General features: G+C 38.2%; 1 protein-coding gene across 1 annotated transcript in view; it reads left to right on the top strand.

Moving 5' to 3' along the window:
• Positions 1-26,789, top strand: part of coro7 (coronin 7) — a 222,125-nt gene that overhangs the window by 80,193 nt on the left and 115,143 nt on the right. The window contains exons 8-9 of the mRNA XM_079827381.1: positions 12,764-12,847; positions 13,540-13,622. Coding sequence (XP_079683507.1) covers positions 12,764-12,847; positions 13,540-13,622 — 167 coding nt within the window. The remainder of the gene's footprint in view (positions 1-12,763; positions 12,848-13,539; positions 13,623-26,789) is intronic.

Raw genomic sequence — 26,789 nt, 5'->3', positions numbered from 1 at the left:
CTTGAGAGCAGGTTTATCCCAATTAAACAACAAACGTAGAAGTTCCACTGAAGGAAACATCAAGGACGTCTGATTAGAAGAACGAAAGAGAGACCGATTATTCTGTTACGGCAAAATAAGGCGCAGGTTGAAAGGGAAGGACAATCCCAGATGACGCACACCACACACACACCATCCAAATCACTCCAGGACAGGAAACAGGGTCGCTTTAATCAAGACATGGATCAGGTGAATGAATCCTGTTCTGGTCATTAACCCTGTCAAAGCACACGCTCGTGTTACAGCCAGAACAATAATCACATTTTCTGAGCAACACAAAAAGAGACGTTAGGCAAAACTTCTCCATTCAGTGAGGATGAATTCTATCAAGCTCCAGAACGTAAAATATAAAACAGCACACCCTTAAAGTAATGCTTCCAAAAGGAGGTTTTAGCAGAGATGCCTTTCAGTAAACTGCTCTAAACTGAGACACTTTTTTTGTCTTAGTGTGCAGAACATTTAAAACATCTATAGAATCTTTTGTGGGATGGAAAGATTTGGTTGATGCTGAAGGTTCTTCATGGAACATATGATTCCGATAAAGAATGTTTATTTTTAAGAGTGTATGAAATAAGTCAAAATGACTTATGTGTGCTATACTAAGCATTTTGATAAAGCCATATACTGCAAAAATGGCTTCTTAATGAGTTATTTATTCATCTTTTTGTCTTATTTTCTTGTAAAAAAAATCTAAAAATACATGAAACAAAATGCATTTAAATCTAAGGAGCACTGCATGAGATATTAAAGGGATAGTTCACCCAAAAATGAAAATTCTGTCATTATTTACTCACTCTCAAGTCGTTCCAAACCTGTATGAGTTTCTGTTCTGCTGAACACAAAAGAAGGTATTTAGAAGAATGTTTGTAACAAAGCAGATAGAGCAACCATTGACTGCCACAGTAGGGGAAAAAATACTATGGTAGTCAATGGTTGCTCTATCTGCTTGGTTACAAACATTCTTCACTCTATCTTCTTTTGTGTTCAGCAGAACAAAGAAACTCATACAGGTTTGGAACAACTTTGGGGTGAGTAAATGATGACAGAATTTTCATTTTTGGGCGAACTATCCCTTTAAGGTTTGTGTCTTGGGTATGAGTGTATTGCGTCTGACTGCCTCGACACATTTGTCACATCAGAAATGTCACATTAAAGGGATCAGTTGGGTTGTGATTGGCAAGATATTACATTCTGACTTTTTTTTTCTTTTGAAAAATCATAAGAAGACCAACTGATTGGTCAGATGGCCCAGTTTGTTGTGATTGGTCTACTCTGCTCTGATTGGTCAGATGGCCCAGTCTGTTGTGATTGGTCTATTCTGCTCTGATTGGTCAGATGGCCCAGTCTGTTGTGATTGGTCTACTCTGCTCAGATTGGTCAGATGGCCCAGTCTGTTGTGATTTGGTTGACCACTTACATCACGTGTCGTAAACCAAACGCTTATTACCATATCAGAATTTCAGCTCTGGATCTTCATCAGCACTTGATACACAGTGATACGAACAGTAAAGATGGTGTAGGTATTATCGTATCAATTCCAGCGTGAGTCCCCATCCTTTGAAAACACTTGCAAAGTGGATTTGCTATTGCTATAATATCTTCTCAACATGTCAACAACACACACCAAACTCTTCCAGGCTTCAGCTACAACTACAGTGTTTGAGAGTCAAAGTAGGCATTGTTCAAGTAAAGTCCATAGGAGACCATATTGTGCAAATGTGTTACAAACATACATAAGTTCGTGCAGGATGTAAGTCTGAATGACTGACGACTCGTTTCAGGCAGTTCAGAATATTTTTTTGGGGCCAGACAATAACCCCATTTATCTGCACTTTGATCTTTGAAACTTTGCAGAGCTTTTACATTGACAAACAGCTGTAATACACACTACATGAAAGGTCATATTATAAAAGGCATAATAGGGTCATTTTAAAAGCAGGGGTCTATTTAGCAGCAAAATAGTTATACTACCGTTACAAATCAAACAACTCTAATCTGGTGGCATTTAGAAGCATTTTTCTTAAGCAAACCAGCAGAAATGGGTTGTTTTGTAACCTCACGCTGAATCACTTTGTCAGAGGACACAGCAGCATCAATGACAGATGTGAGATGCAACTGGAAAAGCAATGAAAGAAGTGAGATGGTTACACAGAGGGGAAAATATGAAATCGCACTAAATTTTTGAGGCCTGCTGCTCACTGATCTCTCTGCCACAAGCGTATGAAGTGCAGGAGAAGAAGAGAAGTATAAATTGCTCCCACATGTGCTGGTAGACACCTGATAGTCCTCTCGGTGGGTGGATGGACATTCTCTGTCAGTGACACAGCTGCGTTCTCCGTCTGTTTAACCTCGCTGCACAAAAAGCCGTTCAGCAGGGCTTCAGGTTGTTTTGGTTGGGAGAGAAACTCTACATAAATCCCCGCTCGGCCAGGAGCTGACTTTGAGCTTTGGGTTTCTCCTGGTGTTTAGGTGTTTCTCAGTGTTATTTTTATCATCTCAGGTTCTCCTGGTTGTTTTCTCAAATGCCCTCTGAAGGGTTTCTCTTTGCCGTGTGGCTATGTGGATTTTATTTGATCTCCGCGCGTTTAGCGTGAACTGAATTCTGTACGCTGCGCTTTGTTCCTCAGCTAAAGAAAACACTGCACTCTCCGGCCGGTTCGCTCATATTTGCATGTTTCTAGAGGGCCACGCTATTGGAGATGAGTCTCAGGAACTTATTGGAGATGCTACTATCACGGTTTCCTCAAAAAATATAAGTTCTGTCATGAAACTCAAGATGGTGCAGGCTCATAAGTCTTTAAGCCAATCTGCTTGCAATTACATCATTCTCTATAGGGCACTGCTGATTGGTTCCCACTGTATTGGTAGCCAATGAGCTCGCTGCTCAACCTTCAAATACTTGGTCAGTGTTTGCTGTAGCAGTGCAGCGCTTTTTCAGAAACCTTTCACTTCCCCAGCTCCAACTAGATCTGTATGTTTACATTGTAAACATTGTAACAAAAGTGAATATTATTTTTGATTACTTCAATATTTAATGTCTATCTCAATGTGTTGCTTGCCATTTATTTGCAATTGTGAAATTTACTAGTAATTTCAGAGTGAAATTTGTTTCTACATCAAATTATTTTCAGTGTAGTTTCAACATAATTTGTCAAATTTGTTGTTCTAGGATCAACCCAGTTACTCATATATAACTTGTATTACCCAGATATGATTGATAAATATGATTTTCAAAAGATAAGTTGCTGTCTAATATAACACTGATTAAGTAACAGTACATCCTTGTAAAATTAGAGATTTAAATAAAATAAAAAGAGATTTTGTGTACAGGTTTTTGGTCCACCTCAGTCTTATCTGAATTGAATAGAAGAAAATGACTGGAATCACAATATTTTGTATATTTAACACACTCTGTCAACTTGGATAATTTAGAGATTTCATCTGTTCGTGATGAAATATATAACTATCAAGTATCATCAACATAACAGTGGAAACTAATTCCATGTTTTCTTAAAATATTACCAAGTGGCAACATATATTGAGAATAACAGAGGGCCTAACACAGATCCTTGCTGCACTCCATAATTTACTGTCATTATCTTCAATTTTTCCAAATTTAAATAGACAAAATGGTAACGGTCAGATAGGTACGATCTACATCGAACATTGCGTTGTATAAAAAATCAAGATTTAAATCACTGAAGAAATGGGATAACCTTTCACAGGTGAGAATGTGTTGGTTTTGGTAAGTTTTTAATGCCGGTTTGCCTAACACCTTTATCTTGTTGTATTCTGTTAGTTTTACAAAATCACTTGCTGAGGTCTTCTGCAGATATAGGCATTCATACATGTGTATAACTACGGTCGCAGATGTACATATTATTCAACGTGCTCTTGAGAGTCACAGAACAGCATTGTATATATATATATGGATTTAGGCTGTGTGTTCTTGTTGCTTACTGTCAGTAAGCTTTGATGAATGTGAGGTCTGATGGTGCCATTCAGGACAGAGCCGGCATGTGTGCTGTCTTGCGAGTTGTTTTGGTGAGAACTCAGGAACTTGAACATAAATGCGACTAAACATCTAAGCAGAAGTGACTGCGTATATGGTATCATGATTGATTGATTCCTGTGCCGTTATTGACAGCATCTCTGTAAAGCACATGTGAAGGAGATGATAGTTTACTACACATGTACGCACACGCTCGAGGTCTCCAGCTGAAGTGGCATACGCCGCAGGCCTCACACCCTTCACATCGACCACTGTTTATTTGGTGCATAAAGCCAAACTGGATGATAAATAGTTCTTTCTCTTCCTGACCGCAGCTGCAGAAACACTCCCGACTAGCGCTGATGACATCATCGCCCAAGATCTTCATCTGCTAAACATCTTACAGTTGCATCTATGTTTATATTCTTAGCAGGTTCATTCTTACCCTTGCATTTTACAATATTCAGATCAGGAATACTGTGACGTCAACTTTATGTGCCATATATATATATATATATATAAGCTATATACACCTCGAATGAACATTCATTTAGACTAATGCAACAGGCTGGCATCAATTATTTACTTTATACCACAAGATAGATGCTTGTGTATGTGGTAACAGACATTTTTCAGGGTTTTGTTTCTAAAGTACTTCTTTTTGATTATGTATTCATGCGTGAAGCAGCCTAAGCCGGCATTAATATACTAGAAAAAAATAAGTTGATTACTGGTAGACTTATACTTGTTTTCCTGATCTAACAATCTAAGAATCTAAGATTATTTGAAGCAACACAGCATAAGATATTAAGACTTGAATATTGCATATAAGTGTGTTATTACTATTAGTGTTTTAATAGATTATTAAAGTGTTTAAATGACAAACAAAAATTTGGAAATGTGCATCAGGGTTATTAAAGTTAACTTGAACCATAAGAATTACATTATATAAAAAAAAATATATATATATAATAATATATATATATATATATATATATATATATATATATATATATATATATATATATATATATATATATATATATATATATATATATATATATATATATATATATATATATATATATATTTATAATTTATTTCAACGTTTTTTAAGGCTACTTTCTCATTTTCATTTTGTTTAACTTGATGTACCAAAATAAAAAGAATAAAATATATATATAGACATATTTACAAAAAACTCAAAAACTAAAGAAAATTACAAAAAACAACTTATTGCAAAACTATATATAAAATGTTAATGAAAAACATAAAATATATATCAAAAAGAATCCAAAAAACTATAATAGTATCTCACAAAATAACACTGATGTGTATGTACAATATATATAATATAACCCTGATCACAGATAACCAATATAGCGTCCCTAATAAATATACTTTTTACTGTACATTTATAATATTGTGATGTCCAAATTTACTTGTAGCTTTTAAAAAATGTATTTTAATATTTTATTACTAGAGAGCCTGTCAGCCAATCAGAATCAGAGTTGTGATATAACTGGAATACGTATTGTTAGAATCTCATGTTAGAAGTGATCAGAAACGTCCGGCTGTTTGAACAGCATCGCTAATAACAGAAGCTTGATGAGCAACTGAATTTACCTCTGAACGATAAAAGTAATCGATGATAAATGGAAAATGATCTGATGTTATCTGTCACCTCTGTGTGTTTTTATTTCCAATCATGGGTTCATTTGTTGCTCAGTCGTTACTGGCAGGAAGACTGTGGATTTGAAGCTGTGGAGCGTGAGTCAGCTCAATATACAATCCTCCGCTGAGTTTATTCTCATTTTTCCTGAACGCTGCAGTGAAAATCAGTGCCAGCAGTTTCTTTCAGGACGAGTCTTGCCAGTGTTTGTTCAAAGCGTTGCGAACACATCGTTGCAGGTCGTACGGAGGCCTCCGTAGGTTCACCGAGGGAGGACGAAAATGACAAAAGAGAAAGGAGGGGTAATGGAGAGAGAAAGAAAGGTTGAGAGTTCACAAAGACTGATGGATGTGTGTGTTCTCAGCCATCTATCTGCATACAACAGGCCCAAATCACAGACTAGGGACTCCTGCCTCGTCTGTTGTCTTCATCTGTTGTTCCTTCTCACTTTCTTCCACCTGTGATTTGTTGCTCTTTGGGGTTCATACTCATATTCTCCGTAGGGATGTAGTGATTTTAAAAGTCTGTCTGATAGCTGAAAAATAGCAGATATTAAGTTAATTTTATAACAAAATTAAATAAAAATTGATTCTTATTCTATTTAAATCTAGAAATTATTGAAATATATACATTTCATATTTTATTTGTATTTTGTATAAGAATAGAATGGCATGAGTAAAGGCTACTGCTAGAACATGCACATAAATACAGGGAATAGAATGTGAGCTGCTGCAAGGAAAGTAGGGAGAACCCTCTAGCAGATCTAGGCAGGTGGTGCTGGGGAAGGGGAAGAGCTAGGACAAATCCCATGGCATGCTGCAACTTATAAGTGTGTGTTTTCACAATTGTCATAAGCAAAAATACACACACACTGGCTGCGTCCGAAACCTGGAAAATGCTGCCTTCGGAGGACACATTTCAAGGCAGGAAGGGACCTCCGAATTAGAGCGGAGACTGTGAACCAGGCCTTCTCGTCCAACTTCCACTAAGTGAGGTCAAAATACGAGCGTGGTCATAGATGTATACATAGATGCCTCATTAGCGCCTGCACGGATCAGTAGAATGAGGCATCTACGATCGATATATCTATGATGACCAAGCTCGTATTTTGACCTCACTTAGCGGAAGTTATGGCGGAGCTCAGAGATGATCACGCTCGTCTGATAAGAGGTAAAATAATATCATAAATACTGCTCGGTTTCCCGCCGAAACTGATCGTTTCGCTAGATAAGACCCTTATTCATCGTTTGGTATCCTTTAAAGCCCTTTGAAGCTGTACTGAAACTGTCATTTGGACCTTGAACCGTTTGGAGCCCATTGAAGTCCATTATATGGAGAAAAATCCTGGTTTTCATCCAAAACCTTAATTTCTTTTCAACTGCAGAAAAAAAGACATGAACATCTTGGATGACATGGGGGTGAGTAAATTATCAGCAAAAGTTTATTTAAAAGCGAACTAATCCTTTAAGGTTATCGTTATTAATCTATTATTTTTCTTTACCATAACTATTTTATTTTTTATTTGTATTATTATTAGTATTATAACATGAAAATAATTTTGATAAGATGTGCTAAAGATTAGTGTTATTAAATTGGTGTTTTTAAAGATTAACTTTAAGTGAGCTTTAGATGACGGCAATAGAATCGATCATGCATAATAAAATATCCAATATTGACCGGCACAATAAATTAAATTATCTCTTATATTGTCGGAAAACTGATATGATACTGCATATATTGTGCGTCCCTAATTCTCACAGCTCACACTGCATAGCCTGTTAAAGTGCAAAGTGCATTTTGTGTATCAAGCAATAAAAAAGTCCTATCAATTGTTCATTGTGAGCAATTACAAATCTGACCCATGTTCTGGGATTCTTTCCCTGCACATCCTCTAGCCCGAAGGTTGAAGATGTTTGGTCCTCATCCAGCAAACATATTTCTTCCTGGATGTGAACCAAAGACCTCCATACCTTTCAGATGAGGTTCGATAGAGCACAATATGGCCCGAGAGCTACGTCCCCCCTGAGGGATATATATTCAGAGATGTCCGTGCATGAGCGCTCGGTGAGAGTGGTTTTATGCGCTGGGCGTGTGAACAGTTGATAGATGCCTCGGCGCTGGTCGCCTGTGAACTCCAGATCACATCCAGGAAGGAATGCCATTCCACCAAGAGGAAGAAAGACTCAGGGCGTTTCACACTAGTGGACCAGAGTCCATTTGACGTCAGTGCTTCGATTGTTTAGTTGGCGTGAGCGCATGTTTTCTGAACCACACCTGAGTCTGCTTGAGAACGAGTTGGGATACGGGAGCATTCTGGTCTAAATTGCACATGTTAACCTCTATTGAAGTTGTATAATTTGCCAAATTGTATAATTTGGTTCAGATGTTCTGCGTAACGCATGAGAATGAACCTCATTGGTTCAGATGTTCTGCGTAACGCATGAGAATGAACCTCATTGGTTCAGACGTTCTGCGTTACGCATGAGAATGAACTTCATTGGTTCAGATGTTCTGCGTAACGCATGAGAATGAACCTCATTGGTTCAGACGTTCTGCGTAACGCATGAGAATGAACTTCATTGGTTCAGATGTTCTGCGTAACGCATGAGAATGAACCTCATTGGTTCAGATGTTCTGCGTAACGCATGAGAATGAACCTCATTGGTTCTTGAGGAAGCTCAAACGTGCTGCCTAACACGAGAATGAACCTCATTGGTTCTTGAGGAAGCTCAAACGTGCTGCCTAACACGAGAATGAACCTCATTGGTTCTTGAGGAAGCTCAAACGTGCTGCCTAACACGAGAATGAACCTCATTGGTTCTTGAGGAAGCTCAAACGTGCTGCGTAACACGAGAATGAACCTCATTGGTTCAGACGTTCTGCGTAACACGTGAGAATTAACCTCATTGGTTCTTGAGGTTTGAAGTGACAATAAGGTGAGCATTTAATGACAAAATGTTCATTTTTGGATTAATTAACCCTTCAAGTTGTTGCCTATCTAGTGGGGTTGATGCACATTACATTGGATTAGAGCCAAATATTATGTGAACTAAGATCAATGTGGATTTAGGCCAAGCAGTCAAAACCAGTTTTCCAGAGTTGCTGTTTGCGATTGAGGTCAGAATGACCGAAGCCAGAGGCTCCTCCTAAACTAGAGCGAATGGAGATAAGATTCCATTCTGATGAAATCAATAACTGCTCCATCCAAACGCAGACGTTCACATCCACACCCAAACTCACTCTAGTCACTCTTCAACCCATCCGATCAATACTCCTGCTTAAAAAAAGAATTAGATGTTTTCAAAGTCATCAGTCAGTGATCATGTCTGACTTTATCAGGCTGTTTTTCAGGTTAAGGTGTTTCATTGAGGAAAAGTCCTGTATAGTTAAAGTGTAGCGATACATCAGGTAGTAGATGATTTCTTCAAGATAATATCTCACCATAGAAAATAATTCTCCACCGTTCACCTCTCGAAGCCTTGTTTTTGTGAGAAGGATAAGGCGGAGGTTTGAGGTTTTTTTTTTTGTATCTATCTTTTATGACTTTCTTCCACTCTGGATCTCAACCTGTGCCCACATATCTATGTTTGAGTGTGTAAACACAGTCATCACGGCTGTTTCTCAGGGATTCCTGCTCTCAGCCGCATTTGTTTTTCTCTTCTCGCCTCACATCTCTCTCTCTGTTCTGTTGGTGTCAGCTGGTGCGGATCGTCCTACTCTGAAGTGCCACTGGCATCACGGTTGTTATTCCACACCGATATCTCATCAGACACCTGTACAAAACATGGAGTGATTTGTGATGTGAGAACTGGCTTGGGGGTCACAGCTCTGTTTGCGAATGTCAAATGTTTGTTCTGGGTCCATGGGGTTCACGACGGCCCGTCTGAGATGATGAATCACCAGCTGATGGTGACTGAGATGAAGCATCGAACAGCACGATAGCAAATGGATGTGATTTTTGTGTCTCTCTGTTCTCTGTTCTTCTTTTATCTTTGTTCCTGGCAAACATTGATGTTCTTTATTTCCCAGCGTGCTCCATTTGCACAGTGTTGTTTTTCCATAAGTTCACAGATATGCAGGCTTGACGTGTGTCGTTTACATGAAAACATTACATTACTGTATCCTGCTGAACAGACCAGCGGGGCTCCATATGGCTCCAGCGGGACGTTTATATATATATAGCCTAAATAAATCAGGAAAATATATTGGTATTATAGATTTAAAATATATTTATGTAAAAGCATTTTGAATATACTATGAATATGTGTATATTTTCATTTTACTAAATGAAACGTGTAACATTTCATTCATTCGTTTGTTCATTTGTTCATTCATTGATGTTTTCATTCTTTCGTTCATTCATTTGTTTGTTCGTTCATTCATTCATTCATTCATTCATTCATTCATTTATGCATGAATTCATGCCTTCAGTCATTTATGCCTTTATTCATTCTTTCATTCATATTTATTCATTCATACCTTTATTCTTTCATTCATTCATTCATTTATTTATTCATGACTTCATTCATATTCATTCATTAATGCCTTCATTCTTTCATGCCTTTTTTCATTTATGCATTCATTAATTTATGTATTCATTCATGTCTACATTCATATTCATTCATGTCTTCATTCATTTATATATTCATTCATGTCTTCATTCGTCCATATATTCATTCATGTCTTCATTCGTTCGTTCGTTCGTTCGTTCATTCATTCATTCATTCATTCATTCATTCATTCATTCACTCATGTTTTCATTCGTTCATTAATTAATGCCTCATTGATTCCCTGATTCATTCATTCATTCAATCATTCATTGATGTTTTCATTCTTTCGTTCATTCATTTGTTTGTTCGTTCATTCATTCATTCATTTATTCATGCATACATTTATGCATTCATTCATGCCTTCAGTCATTTTTGCCTTTATTCATTCTTTCATTCATATTCATTCATTCATACCTTTATTCTTTCATTCATTCATTTATTTATTTATTCATGACTTCATTCATATCCATTCATTCATGCCTTCATTCATTCATGCTGTCATTCATTTATGCATTCATTCATTTATATTTTAATTCGTTCATGCTTTCATTCGTTCATTCATTTATGCCTCATTGATTCCCTGGTTCATTCATTCATTCATTGATGTTTTCATTCTTTCGTTCATTAATTTGTTTGTTTGTTTGTTCATTCATTCATTCATTCATATTAATTTATTCATGTATACATTTATGCATTCATTTATGCCTTCAGTCATTTATGCCTTTTTTCATTCTTTCATACCTTTATTCTTTCATTCATTCATTTATTTATTTATTCATGACTTCATTCATATTCATTCATTCATGCCTTCATTCATTCATGCCGTCATTCATATTTATTTATTCATGACTTCATTCATATCCATTCATTCATGCCTTCATTCATTCATGCCTTCATTCATTCATGCCGTCATTCATTTATATTTTAATTCATTCATGCTTTAATTCGTTCATTCATTCATGCCTCATTGATTCCCTGATTCATTCATTCATTCATTGATGTTTTCATTCTTTCGTTCATTCATTTGTTTGTTTGTTTGTTCATTCATTCATTCATTCATTCATGCCTTCATTCATATTAATTTATTCATGTATACATTTATGCATTCATTTATGCCTTCAGTCATTTATGCCTTTTTTCATTCTTTCATTCATTCATTTATTTATTTATTCATGACTTCATTCATATTCATTCATTCATGCCTTCATTCATTCATGCCGTCATTCATATTAATTTATTCATGTATACATTTATGCATTCATTCATGCCTTCATTCATTCATGCCTTCATTCATTCATGCGGTCATTCATTTATGCATTCATTCATTTATATATTCATTCATGTCTTCATTCATTTATATATTCATTCATGTCTTCATTCGTTCATTCATTCGTTCATTCATGCTTTCATTCATTCATTCATTTACAAATTTATTAATTAATTAATTAATTCATTCATTCATTCATTCATCCATGCCTTCATTCATTCATGCGGTCATTCATTTATGCATTCATTCATTTATATATTCATTCATGTCTTCATTCATTTATATATTCATTCATGTCTTCATTCATTTATATATTCATTCATGCCGTCATTCATTTATATATTCATTCATGCCTTCATTCGTTCATTCATTCATTCGTTCATTCATTCATTCATGCCTCATTGATTCCCTGATTCATTCATTCATATATTCATTCATTCATGCATTTGTATATTCATTCATTCATTCAGTCAATCAGGCATTCATTCATATATTTGTTCATGCCTTATATTCATTCATTCAGTTTCCAACGTACAATTTTGAGTTCAGTGAACACGTAATTGGGTTCCACAACTTGACCTGTTTAGGACAGAAAGAACGTGGCTGGTAAACATTATAACTGTGTTAATCCACCATCTCAAGCAGCACTAACCAGGATAAACCGGCCTGGAAATTCAAGCTGGTCTAAACTGGTCCCTTGGCATTTGACCGTTCTAAGTTAATGTCTTAGTTGTTCAGAAATACACACTGCCTTTAGAAAACTCTGTATCAAACACAGTCAAACATCTTTTCCCAGCGTTTGTTTCAAAAGCATCTTTATGATGTCAGAGTGATTTAGCCGTCTGTCAGAGGGCAGATGTCATTCACATCACAGACAAGCTCTGATCTGCCCGCTATCACACAAAGGCATCTTTAAAGGACAGGAAGAGGAGGGTTCTTTTAGGTGTCAATCGTTCAGTCATCGGGGTTCACTGCAGACCGCTGTCGGACATTTGCTTTCAACACCCTCCATTCATCTCAACCCCCAGTCTGTCCAAACCTCTGCTCTGCTTATCTCTATATATGATAAAGCAGTTTTAAAGCGTTTTGCCCTATTCATACTTGCATTTGAAGTTCAGCAAGTGTTAACTTTGGATTCTGGCTTAAAGCATGTGGCCTATTTTATGAATATGTCATGCTTTAGATATTAGAATATTTAAAAAATGAGTGTTTTGTCTCATATGCGTCTGTCTGTGTCTCTACAGTGTGTCCAGGGTCATCAGGCTAATAGAGACTCTCGTGTACTTTGGGTCAAAGATGACAACTTGCTCACTACTGGCTTTAACCAGGTAATTTTGAGGTTTTCTACATACTTAAAGGGATAGTTCACCCAAAAATACTCCATGATTTACTCACCATCAAGTCATTCTAGGTGTATATGATATTCTTCTTTCAGACGAATACAATCAGAGCAATATTAAAATATGTCCTGGCTCTTCCAAGCGTTATAATGGTAGTGAATGGCAGCCCAAAATTTGAAGCCCAAAAATGGGTATCAATCCATTATAAGAGTTATCCACACGGCTCCGGGGGGTTAATAAAGGCCTTCTGTGGCGAATTGATGGGTTTTTGTAAGAAAAATATCCATATTTAACACTAATATCGAGCTTCCGGTGGACCGCCTTCCGTATTCAACTTACGAAAAAGCGTAATTGGCACAACGATGACGTTGGACGTAGCATAAGCGTTTTGAATAGCGAGAGGTGTTACACTTTCTTCGTAAGTTGAATACGGAAGGCATTCCTCCGGAAGCTAGATATTTTACTTTATAATGCGTGGATTAGCCAGGACATATTTTAATAGAACTGTATTCGTCTGAAAGAAGAATGTCATATACACCTAGGATGGCTTATGGGATCATTTTAATTTTTTAAATGTACAGTTTTTTGATATAGATGTATTAATTCACTCATTTATAATGGTTTTTCTTGTCCATAGTGTTAATAATAGAAATAATGTGTAAATGCATCTGTGTTTGCAGGTGAGGCAACAGGAAGTGAGACTCTGGGACAGCAGGAAGTTGACCTCCTCTCTCAGCTCGCTGTCTTTGGCCACCTCCAATGCGTAAGTCGAAAGTCAAAGTTAGTGTGGCGGGATTTTAACTGCTTTTCTGTGGTTCGTCTGGGCAGAAATTGTGTAATCTGCAGGTGTATAGATGCGTGTGTTGGATAGAACAAAAGCCTCGTCTTTGAGGATATATATGACCACTTTCACATGCACATTAATCCTTTTTTCTGGAAAAAGGTTTATATTGTAATATCTCTGTGTACATAGTAATCATCATACTGCTATATAAATATAATTAACATGCACGTTAAATACTGGAGATGTTTTTTCCATTTCTTAGAGTGCATTGTTAGTAATTTAATCAATGCATTAATTCTCATATCCTTAAAACAGCATGTAAGAGAGCACAATACATGACAAAATACAGGCCTGTTATAATGCTTTCTCCCATCTTTTAATATTTTAATATTTACACTACTGTTTATAAGTTTGGGGTCAGCTTTTCTTTTTTCTTTTTGGAAAAAATAAATACTTTTATTCAGCAAGGACACATTAAATTGATCAGTTAAAGTTAAATTCAGTTAAACTGGCAGTAAAGACATTTATAATGTTAATAAATGCTGTTCTTTTGAACTTTTTTATTAATTAAAAAATCCAGATAAGTTGTATCATGGTTTGCACAAAAATATGAATTAGCACAACTGATTTCAACATTGATAATAATAAGAAATGTTTGAAAACTCTGCTTTAATCACAGGAATAAATGACATTTTGAAATATATTAAAATTGAAAACAGTAATAATATGTTTCATCAAATGCAGACATCAAATGCAGAAAATATTACAGACCCCAAACCTTTTAACAGCAGTTCATGATGATGAATTCACAATGACCAAATGTATAGTTAAACAGTAATATAATTTAGTACAATTGATATAATTGATTTAGGAATATCCCTGTGCATGTGAATGTGGTCTTTGAAAGAGCTGGTTCAGGAAACAGAAGGCTTTCTCTGTTGCATGCGAGTTTCTGTGTCGTCTCAGAGCTTGAGTTTATTTTTGAAGTGTGGCTGTACGCTGTGATTCTGATGGCAGCGGTCCAGTCAGGGAAGACAGGCGGGCAGCGCTCGTGTGCTTCAGCACTGTGTTTACAGAAGGAGCCTGCAGGGGCTGCCCAATGAAAAGCACAGTTTACACGGGTCTATTGTGGCAGGGCTGTGGTTCCTCTCTCCTGGACAGCAGGTCAGCGTGCGCTGTGGTCCGGCGCTCCGCTCAGCCGTAGAGGTGTGCATGGAGCGAATGGAGAGGTGATTTTCCATGCACGGAGACACAGAGGTTATTCTCTAAGAGCAATGCTTTGTTTGTGCGGTTTACACAGTAAGTCCTTAAACACCCACCTCTCCTGGTCTGATCTTATTTCCTCCGGTCAGACGGATAACGGCCCCTCTGTGTGGCTGGCGACAAAATCCCCCTCATAAAGGAACCACTTATAGTATGCGCCGTTGTAGGAGATTATAGGATCCATGAATATTTCACGGGATCACTGAAGCCGGTTTCTACAGCCAGATTGTGTCGCCCATTGAATTGAACTGGAAAATGTGACACAATTGAGCTGCCGCCCATCTCGACACGGCTGTGTTTCTTTTCTTGACTGGTTAGCGGTGGGATGAAGTATTTGCCATTGTTGTATTATTGGTTGACAGGGGAGAGCCAGATCATCTGGTGTCAAGCTGTCTGACATTCTTACATTTTCCTTGTGTCAACACCTGCATAGACAGCAGTCGATGCTTCAGTTCACTCTTAAAAATAAAGGTTCCAGTGACCCTCTTTCCACCAAAATGGTTCCAATAGAGTTGGATGCTTAAAACCGTCCTTTTTCCATTGCAGAAAAGGCAGCTTTGGGCTTGAAAAACTGCAGCCATTAAAATCAACAATTTAAAGGGGTCATGAACTGGCTTTTAAAAAAAATGTATACTGTTGTCTGAGGTCAACTTATTACGTTTGCATGGTTTTTACATCCAAAAACATCATAATGAATAAGTAATAGGCTATTTTCTACCCTGGTTTTGAGCCTCTCTCCTGGAACACTCTGTTTTTATGGGCGTGCCGCACTGAAGACTTGGAAGTAAACGCCCACTGCTATGATTGGATAACAGTTTTGCATAACCTCATCCAGGCACAGCACAATATATATTGCTATCTTCGGCATGTTTTTTGCATGTTTTTTGTAAGCAAAGTCTGTGATATGCTGTTAGCTCACAGATAAATGGCACAAATAATGATCTTTGTTAAGTCTTAATTGTACTTTTAAAAGGTTATTTTTATTTAGTTTTTTTTTATGGTTCATGAAACAAAACAATTAACTCATCCATTAGAGTATAACCGCTCTAGTACAGCATTTTAAGTTGTTTATTTTGTAGCGAAATGTGTTGTTGTGTATATATGTTTTTGACTAATTGTAGTTTCATTAGTTTAAGTGTAGAGTAGGTGTATTGTCACCCTAAATTAGATTGTTTTGTGTTTTCTGATATTTTTTTATTTAAAAAAAAATGTTTCCCTCTTAAGCGTGTTTTATATTTGTTATACACTCTTAAAAATAAAGTTTCCAAAAGGGGGTTTTCACCATTTTTGTTTCTCAAAGAACCTTTCAGTGATCAGTTTTTAAAAGAACCATTTTTTCTTAGTGTGAAGAAGAACCTTTTTGTGCAATTGAAAGATTCCATGGATGTTAAAAGTTCTTCATGGAACCATCGATTCCAATAAAGAACCTTTTATGTTTAAGTGTAACTTGCACATTCACTACACATCCTAAATGGCAGATTGGCAATCCTTAAAATCTGCAGTAGCTTAGAGCTTGTGAGACTAAAGTTTCAAAGTAGTTCCGACATCTCTGTGTAATGTTTTTGTTTAATTTCTTGGCCCATTTTCTAAAGCGAGCATTGGCATAATCCTCACGTCTCATAACTTTCAGAGACACTTTTTCATCCACTTATTTTTGGCTGAATTGACTCCAAATGATGGTGATTATAAGTGATGGGTTGGTCAGTTGTCTTTAAAATCTCATGCACACGGCCACCAGATGTGAGCGAGAGCCTTATTTTCGCCTTTCCATGTTTGCATTTTCCCTCCCATCCGCCTTCTATTCCTCTTCCCATCTTTCAGCTGTGCTGTTTCAGTGTCCAGCAGAAAAACTCGCCTGCTGTTTCATAATCTGTTCTTTTCTGTTCATATCAGAGCGGATAGAGTGAAAGCTGATCCTGCATCAACACTTGTTTCCAGAGTTTTATTCTTTGGGACTGGCGGCTCAGAGCCGAGTTGCTCTGCGCTTAATTGCTCGACTGGTTGCGATCCAGGACAAACTGGAATCAAGAAGTAAATTGGGGGGAAAATGCAATCACCACTTCCCCTCACTTGCAAAAAAACAGGAGGTCAGCTGTTGTCTGGTATCTAAAAATGTGTAGCGTAATGTGCCAAGCAAGATAATGCTAGTACTTCTTCCGTTCAGATCGTAATCTTGGTCTCTGGCACTGTCCGCAACACAAACTGATGTCTCTCCGCATTACCAGCCAGATAATCACCTTATTACTACTAAGACATAATCACAGTGCTGTTGTGTTTTGAGACTGCGTATAGCAGAAAATGTCCTTTATAAAGTTGCTAGAGTGATGATCCACATACACTCACCTAAAGGATTATTAGGAACACCATACTAATACTGTGTTTGACCCCCTTTCGCCTTCAGAACTGCCTTAATTCTATGTGGCATTGATTCAACAAGGTGCTGAAAACATTCTTTAGAAATGTTGGCCCATATTGATAGGATAGCATCTTGCAGTTGATGGAGATTTGTGGGATGCACATCCAGGGCACGAAGCTCCCGTTCCACCACATCCCAAAGATGCTCTATTGGGTTGAGATCTGGTGACTGTGGGGGCCATTTTAGTAGAGTGAACTCATTGTCATGTTCAAGAAACCAATTTGAAATGATTCGAGCTTTGTGACATGGTGCATTATCCTGCTGGAAGTAGCCATCAGAGGATGGGGACATGGTGGTCATAAAGGGATGGACATGGTCAGAAACAATGCTCAGGTAGGCCGTGGCATTTAAACGATGCCCAATTGGCACTAAGGGGCCTAAAGTGTGCCAAGAAAACATCCCCCACACCATTACACCACCACCAGCAGCCTGCACAGTGGTAACAAGGCATGATGGATCCATGTTCTCATTCTGTTTACGCCAAATTCTGACTCTACCATCTGAATGTCTCAACAGAAATCGAGACTAATCAGACCAGGCAACATTTTTCCAGTCTTCAACTGTCCAATTTTGGTGAGCTTGTGCAAATTGTAGCCTCTTTTTCCTATTTGTAGTGGAGATGAGTGGCACCCGGTGGGGTCTTCTGCTGTTGTAGCCCATCCGCCACAAGGTTGTGCGTGTTGTGGCTTCACAAATGTTTTGCTGCATACCTCGGGTGGTACCACGAGTGGTTATTTCAGTCAAAGTTGCTCTTCTATCAGCTTGAATCAGTCGGCCCATTCTCCTCTGACCTCTAGCATCAACAAGGCATTTTCGCCCACAGGACTGCCGCATACTGGATGTTTTTCCCTTTTTACACCATTCTTTGTAAACCCTAGAAATGGTTGTGCGTGAAAATCCCAGTAACTGAGCAGATTGTCAAATACTCAGACCGGCCCGTCTGGCACCAACAACCATGCCACGCTCAAAATTGCTTAAATCACCTTTCTTTCCCATTCTGACATTCAGTTTGGAGTTCAGGAGATTGTCTTGACCAGGACCACACCCCTAAATGCATTGAAGCAACTGCCATGTGATTGGTTGATTAGAAAATTACATTAATGAGAAATTGAACAGGTGTTCCTAATAATCCTTTAGGTGAGTGTATTAGCTTTAACAGTCCTGTTTGATAACTGTACCTTCTTGTTGATAAAGCAATTGGACTGGGATTTTTAGGCATAATGTAATGTAATAATGAGTCAGTTGAGGCAGGATTATGCTGCTAAATCTCTTTACATTCATAAATGAAAATGGCTACAAGTAACGGCCCTCCTGTGGCTCAGTCCTTAAGAGGAATTACCCTTTAGTTTGCTTTGTTTATTAACGATTTTATGGTTCATGTCTGTTTCGTGTTGTGATTTACTTAGCAGCCAAACATTGTGGCATGCTTGATCTTTTGTTATGAGCTGTTTCTCAGAAACGGATGGAAAGGAGGCTGTTTAAGTGTGTAATGTTTGTAATTCTGCAATAGTTTGGATCCTGATAAATTGGAGTTTTGCGCAAACGTTCGAAAGGTCCTGGATCAAAAGATTTGACACTAAAAAGGTATTACAAAACGCACACACGAGCAGTTTTTTGTTGGACTGAAATTGGACTTGTGGGTTAATGGATGGGTGGTTTAATTGGAATGGAGGATAACAGTCGTCAAGATTGTTTTCCATATTGAACTGATTTTAATCTCAATTGGAGCTTGTTGCATTCTACACCCCCACCCCCGTCCACACCCCCAACTCATAAACATAATTATAATGACTTTAATTGGACCTTCTGGCCCGGGTGCAATCAGCAAACTTTACAATTTCACTCAATTGCAACCAGCTTTTAGAGGAAACGTTGGCAGTGTTGCTCACAACCCCAGTTGGGCTCTCTGGAGACTTACTTCCTCTAGGACACAAACTCCGGGTGGACTTTCACGTCTGGACAGGCAATTGATCATTGAGATGGTGTTTTGGGTGGCTGTTTGTTCCTTATAGTTGGTCTTGCTATTGGGAATGGAGGTCCAAAAGGATGGTCTGCTACGGATGTAGCTCAAAAACCATAAACTCAGCAGGAGGCTTTAGTTTCACTAGCTAATTGTTCACAGTTGTTGGAAATATCCCCAAGTATATGCATCCATGCGTACTCCTTACATGAAACTGCATGTATCGTTGTCCAACTGTGAAGCATTTGAGATGTTTAAGTTTTCCTCACCAAGCTCTTGATTTAATACAGGCCTCGAGAAGACCGGAAGCCTGTGGCTTCTTCTCAAATGAGGATGTGTTGAAAGCGAATGAGAACCCCAATGCCTGGATCTCCACTGGTCTTTTGTGATGAGTTTTGTTGAGTACAGCTTTTTGGCCTTGTTTACACCTGGTATTAAAGGGATAGTTCACCCAAAAATGAAAATTCCCCCATGATTTACTCACCCTCAAGCCATCCTAGGTGTATATGACATTCTTCTTTCAGACAAATACAATCGGAGCTATATTAAAATATGTCCTGGCTCTTCCAAGCTTTATAATGGCAGTGAATGGCAGCCCAAAATTTGAAGCCCAAAAATGTGCATCCATCCATTATAAAAAGTAAGGCTCCAGGGGGTGAATAAAGGCCTTCTGAAGCGAATCGATGGGTTTGTGTGAGAAAAATATCCATATTTAAAACTTTATAAAGTAAAATATCCTTCTGTATTCAACTTACGAAGAAAGTGTATGCCTCTCGCTCTTCAAAACACTTACGCTACGTCCGACGTCATAGATATTTTACTTTATAATGTGTTAAATATGGATATTTTTCTTACACAAACCCATCGCTTCGCTTCAGAAGTCCTTTATTAACCCCCCGGAGCCGTGTGGAGCACTTTCATAATGGATGGATACACTTTTTTGGGGCTTCAAATTTTGGGCTGCCATTCACTGCCATTATAAGGCTTGGAAGAGCCAGGACATGTTTTAATATAACTCTGATTGTATTCATCTGAAAGAATAATGTCATATTCATCTAGGATGGCTTGAGGGTGAGTAAATCATGGGGTAATTTTTTTAAATTTTTGGGTGAACTCTCCCTTTAAGATGCGTTTTGGTCAATCGGATCAGTAGGTGAGGGAGACACATTCCCGTTTACACCTGCGGTCTCTTTTGTCCACTTTAAACTACTTCTGTCCTGATTTCTTCAAGGGGGAGGGTCTATGAGCAGGTAAATGTAGGGGCTTTTTCAGATCTTTCTATCTAATGGACGGAATAAGCTCTCCCAGTTTACACGAACGCGACCGGGAACTATGGGAAAACACATGGAGAACAGCAGCTTTCGTTTTTCCTCTGACAGCCGCAAGACCACGCTGTGAGTGTGTGTTAGAAATCAGGAATGGTGAGAGAACACTGCGCTTGGTGCATTTTTCATCTTCAAACCAAACTTGGGTCTTCAGCCGACAAAGTTTAAATCCCGTCTGGCTAGCGTGCTTCCCATAATGTTTGCACATTAGGTCAGTATGCGGAGAGTAGGTGGTCTTTTGTAGCTGTTCGAACACATTCGACCACATGAGCGTTTACACTACGAAAGCAATCCGGTCGAATGACTACCTCTGGAAGTGGTCGAAAGTAGACAAGCTCACCTGTATTACACCTGTATTTAGCATCATCCACTTGTGAGCCGACCAAAACGCATCTTAATATCAGGTGTAAACATTGGCAGCACAGTTCATGATCCCAGTTGGGCTCTCTGGAGAATTACTTCCTCTAGGCACAAACTTGTGGCTGTTTGTTCCTTATAGTTGGTATTGCTATGGGTAATTGTGGTCTGAAATGAAGGTCTGCTACGGATGTAGCTCAAAAAACCATAAACTCAGCAGGAGGCTTGAGTTTTGCTAGCTAATTGTCCACAGTTGCTGCAAATATCCCGAAATATAATCATCCATTCATGCTCTTAACATGCAATCACATGAATCAGTGTCCAACTGTGAAGCATTTGAGATCTTTGAGATTTTTCCCAAGAAGCTACAAGCTGTAGCTTCTTCTCAACTGAGGACGTGTTGTAGCTGTTGAAAGCGAGTGAGAATACCAACTCCTGGATCTCCGCAGTTCTTTCGGGTTGAGTTTTGAGTGTGTTTAACAGGGTCTCAGGGGTTTGGGTGGGGTTTGTTTATTTTTACTTGCCCATTCGTTCTGCTCCGGCTCCGGCCGCGGCACGCTCAGGCATCTGCTGAAATCGATCCAAACTCACTTTAATCAGAGGGATTGAGGGGCCTCACTAATAAACGCTCTGCTGCGTAGATGCCCCCCTCCTTCCCGCTTCCCAAATCAAACCCAGATGAAGATGCAAGGCCTGGATTACCGGCAGCTGTACTCGGAGTACCAGTGCTCCAAAAAGAGGGGGGAACGTTGTGTTTACGTTTGGCGTGTGTTGGGCCGACTATACAGTAGTTTTATTTTCCTCCCTCGGTGCTCTTTTCTGCTGTCAGTTCATTTTCTTTTGAGCTACTTTGCGTAGATCGAGCCAGAGCGGGTGGGTGAGCGGATGAGTTTTCAGGTGCTGCGGTCGCGCTCAGATCTGGTCATGGAGGTCACGATTCCAGGTGTTGAAGTGAAGCAGCTACGGTTTGGAGCCTTGCTGGTGGGTCAATAGAATCTGTTAGTCATTTTGAGGCTTTCATCTTGGAGAAATAAAGACTTTGACAGCAATTGGGGGTGATGGGAAGCTGTTTTTTTTTTTTGTTGGAGACAAATGGGGCTGAAGTGGAAAAAATCAGGCCGCCAAATGTGGTACAGTACCACTGTTCCATCTTTTCTCCAGAGCTTGCAAAAGCTGTCAAAAACTCACTTGTTTTCCCCCTCGTCTGCGCTTTTTTACCTGATGACCTCCATCCAGAGTCAAGCTCAAATGCAATGGGATTCCAATTAAACGGCGCATGCCTAAGACTAATAAAGATCTCTCGGGCCTTTCTGAAAGATGGATGTGGAAATATTTGACAGCTGGTGGTTAAAATCCCCCATAAATCCCCGGCGTCTTTGTATCCGTCCCGCAGGTATTTTCAAAGTGTCTGTGGAATAAGTCCCTTTCTGTGCCTTTGAAAAAGAATAACAAAGAGTAAAAGGAGAAGGAAAACACTCCCTTTTCTACCTTTTTTTCCCCTGCAAATATGGTTTTAATTAGGAATTTTGTCCTCCTTCCATCCGCTGAGCTGTTGTTATTCTTATGTGGCTTTTTAAACTGTCCTGATGCTGGTTTGTTGGGTGAAAATTGTTTTGTATTGTTCCATATGTGTTTTGGCTGTCTGTTAAACTGATTACAGTATTAGCTTTCTCATTTGTAGCAGCATGAGCCCTAACATTGTAAATGTGTAAGAGCATCTCCCTGTTGTCTCATATACAGCCGTTAATGGCCATGTGTTGAATACTGAATCTTTTCATGATGACATTCAACCATTTACTGTAACATACTCTACTGTTCTGCTTCTAGTGAACTATATTTAAAAGTACCAAGCACTGTTATGGACAACATGGAAATATACAGTATATGACTTTTAATGTTGTGCTTTATTTTGGAAATGTTTGTTATATTTTTATATGTTATTGTTAATATTCCTTTTAATTATAATATTAGGGTGTAATTTTAAAAATTAATCAATTAAATGTTGGTTTTATTTTAGAAAATAATAGACTTTTATTTAAAAATGTTAATAAAATTTTATATGTTTATATGTGATTATTGTTTTTCATAGTAACAGAAAACTTTAAAATATCAGTGAATTTTAATTTTGAAGTTTTATTTTATGAATCTAATTAAATTTTAATAATAAAGATAATTAATATTATTAATATGATCATCATCATTATATTATTGTTATATATTATTATCTGTAAATATATGTACTCTGTACAAGTTCTCTGGCATTACCATGGTACAGTGATGGTATCAAATGTTAATACCACGGTATCTCTGAGAAATATTACAGTATTCCTGTAGCTCGAACAGCAGAGCTAGTATTTCTCCATCCCCTATTTATCCCTCTCTCCCTTTGGATGTCTTTTCCCAAAGTGTCTGTGGGTTGGTTTTAAATGGATTGTAGCTGTGTGTTGAGCCGCCATCCTCAACACATGGACACAGAACGAGTGTGTTTCACATTAGTGCATGGTTTCCTGCGCTGCCTGGACTACAGTGGCCAATAACTTCTGCCAACACTGAGGGGCACTTTAACAGGCAAAACACACACACACACACACACACACACACACACACACACACACACACACACACACACACACACACACACACACACACACACACACACACACACACACACACACACACACACACACACACACACACACACACACACACACACACACACACAGCCCACTGACTTCTATTAATATAGGCCTTAGTAAATTTGATCAAGTTTGGAAAGTTTGCAACATGGAAAAAATTAATGTAAATGAGCATTTCAAACTATTCAAGGGCTGAAAGTCTTTTACTGTTTATTCTTGTTCAGCTGATTTGACTTTTTGGACACTGATTTTATCAATGGCAGCTTATTCGCTATAGCTTTGAAAATGGTAATAAAATATGACGAGTTAAACTGTGTCAGAACAACCAATCAGCTCTCAGCTGTTAAATTAAAGTACACAATTAGATAATACCAATTTAGGTCAACCAATGTCCAAGCAATGCTTCATTTTGTTCAGTCTGTGGTGTAAAAGGTCGCATTAGCAATTAAAGAAAAAACACTTCAGCAAAACATGCTCAGGTCAAAGTGTCGGAATAATTCTGGTCCCAAATTTGTATCAGTTTTACTGGTAGTCACTGTATGAAGAGGTTTTGTGTATAATATGTCACAATTTATCTTATTTTGCTTGCATAAATGAACTATAGTGTCCTGAACCCACTAGTACAAACTTATATCTGGTGTCTGAATAATTTTTTGGTTTGTCTTTTAATATAAATAAATAAATACTGTTGAATAATGAATTATTTATATGAGAGTCTGAATAGGAAAATTGATTTTCTATTATTTTTCGCTAAGTTTTATGCTCGTTTGTATACAAATCATGTTTATCCATCCTGATGTAATCTTAGTTTTATTTTATTTTACCTTGTGTTACTTTTTCATTGTTTTTGATCATAAAAGCATATAGTTTCATTAAGTTTTGTTTTTTCTAGATTTTTATTAGATTTATTTGACTACACTCTAAAAAAAAAGGCTCGTAATCATAGGGGAACCTTTTTTAGTGCTATATAGCACCAATTTTGGTGCTTCAGTGGTTCTTCAGCGGTTCTTCAGAGGTGCTATATAGCACCTTAGTCAAAGAACCGGTGAAGAACCTCTGAAGAACCTCTGAAGAACCGCTGAAGAACCGCTGAAGAACCGCTGAAGCACCAAAATTGGTGCTATATAGCACTAAAAAAGGTTCCCCTATGATTACGAGCCAAGAGCCATTTTTGGTGCAATATAGAACCTTTTTTTTTTTAGAGTGTAGCTTTATTCAAGTGTCACCTGAATGAGTTTGATTGGATGTACATCCACAACAAAACATAATGTGATGCCATTTTAAAAGCTTATTTATTTAGCTGTCTATAACTGCACTATTATATAGTTATTTTATTATTTGCATTAAACATCGATTTACCCAACGCCACGTCAGAACAGACCCTTTTTGGTTCCTGGCGCACCCTTGAGAACCACTGATCTGGAGGTAATGTGTGATTTGTCCAGAAACAATTTCATTTTCATATGTTATTTGTCTCTGTAACATCAAACACAATCACATGCAGCTGCTGGCCATAGTTTTCCAGCTTTCTGTCTTTTTCTTCTTTCTGTGTCTTTCTGATTCGTGTGTCCTTAGCTGTTACCAGCATTGACTGGATGTCACTCAGCAGATGTTTATTAGCAAACAAGTTGTGTTTAGCTCCTGACAAGAGGGCAGAACGTGTGCTGCTGTGATGTGACAGGGGTTTATTTGTCCGTAGAATAACAGGAACGTATTAGTGTCAATAGTACAGCCGCTCAATTACTCGAGCGATTTGATGGACGTTTAGCCCGGGGCGTTTGTGGACGCACCTGCCCATCATGCTCTATTTTCATTGTCATTAGATCAGGCATGAGCAACACACTGTGCTTGTCTTTTAGAAATTTTCCTTGGCTGATTGCAGATGGCATGAGCTTTAAGATGGAACAATACTTCCTTGCGGTGGGTTAGTATAGACGGGTGGACGAGTCCTCGTCTGTCAGCTCCAAGTCAAGATATTATGACAGCATAATGGCCGTAAGTCATTCACCTGCTTGCCGTCGAGGGTGAGCGGAAGAAGTTGAGACTTACAGAAGGACTTTAATGAGATTCCCAACTTCATCCAAGTGGGACGTGGGTGGGAAGCGAAAGAATTTCCTCATGGTGGGAGCCAGAGAATGAAAAGAAAAGGTGGAGAGGCGCTTTTAAAAGAATAGCAAGTGGCCCATTCATGAAGAGTTTTCCTCTCTGTTTTGTTCGTTGTGCTAAAATTGAGATTTACGGCCTTCAACATGTTGCTAGCTGTTAGTTAGCAACTCTGTCTTTATCTTATCGTCATGAGCACTAGTATGTAAATATAGCTACATTTTGAATGTGTTTAGCATTTTAACTTCAAATGTGCTTTTATTTGGCTGGTTTAAATTTGAGCAGCCACGTGATGATAATGTTTGAAGACAGTTTTTCAACCTGACTTGTGCTATAAAATAGATGTATGGGAATATATATCTACTCACAGACTAACATAAATTACAGCGTAACACATTGGAGTATGATTATAGTTTTTACTCATCTGTTTTATTACCCACTGTCTGTCATGCTGCCAAGTGTGTGTGTGTGTGTGTGTGTGTGTGTGTGTGTGTGTGTGTGTATATATATATCAGACGAAATTATGTTTTTTGAAAATGTAGAAATGCAGAAAGTTTTATGTAATGGGTCGGTTTAGGGGTAGGGTTAGTGTCGATCCAAGGGGAGAGAATATACGGTTGTGTACAGTATAAAAAACATTACATATATGGAAAGTCCCCATAAAACAAAAAAAACACAACGTTTTCAAATGTTTTCAGTCATTTGTATTGTATACAAATACTTAGACTTTGCTCTGGTGGTCAGTCGCTCCATCACACTGCTTTTTCAGTTGTGCTGGGTTGAAAATCCCCCTCACTAGTTGATCAAGATTATTCTGAATGGGGTTTGGTGTGTGTGTGTGTGTGTGTGTGTGTGTGTGTGTGTGTGTGTGTGTGTGTGTGTGTGTGTGTGTGTGTGTGTGTGTGTGTGTGTGTGTGTGTGTGTGTGTGTGTGTGTGTGTGTGTGTGTGTGTGTGTGTGTGTGTGTGTGTGTGTGTGTGTGTGTGTGTGTGTGTGTGTGTGTGGGTGTGTGTGTGTGGGTGTGTGTGTTTGTGTGTGTGTGTGTGTGTGTGTGTGTGTGTGAACGCTCTTAGTGTGTGTCTTGCAC

The sequence above is a fragment of the Gobio gobio genome (genome assembly GCF_949357685.1).
Source record: "Gobio gobio genome assembly, chromosome: 1".
Taxonomy (NCBI): Eukaryota; Metazoa; Chordata; class Actinopteri; order Cypriniformes; family Gobionidae; genus Gobio; species Gobio gobio.
This window is presented reverse-complemented; position numbering and strand designations above follow the sequence as displayed.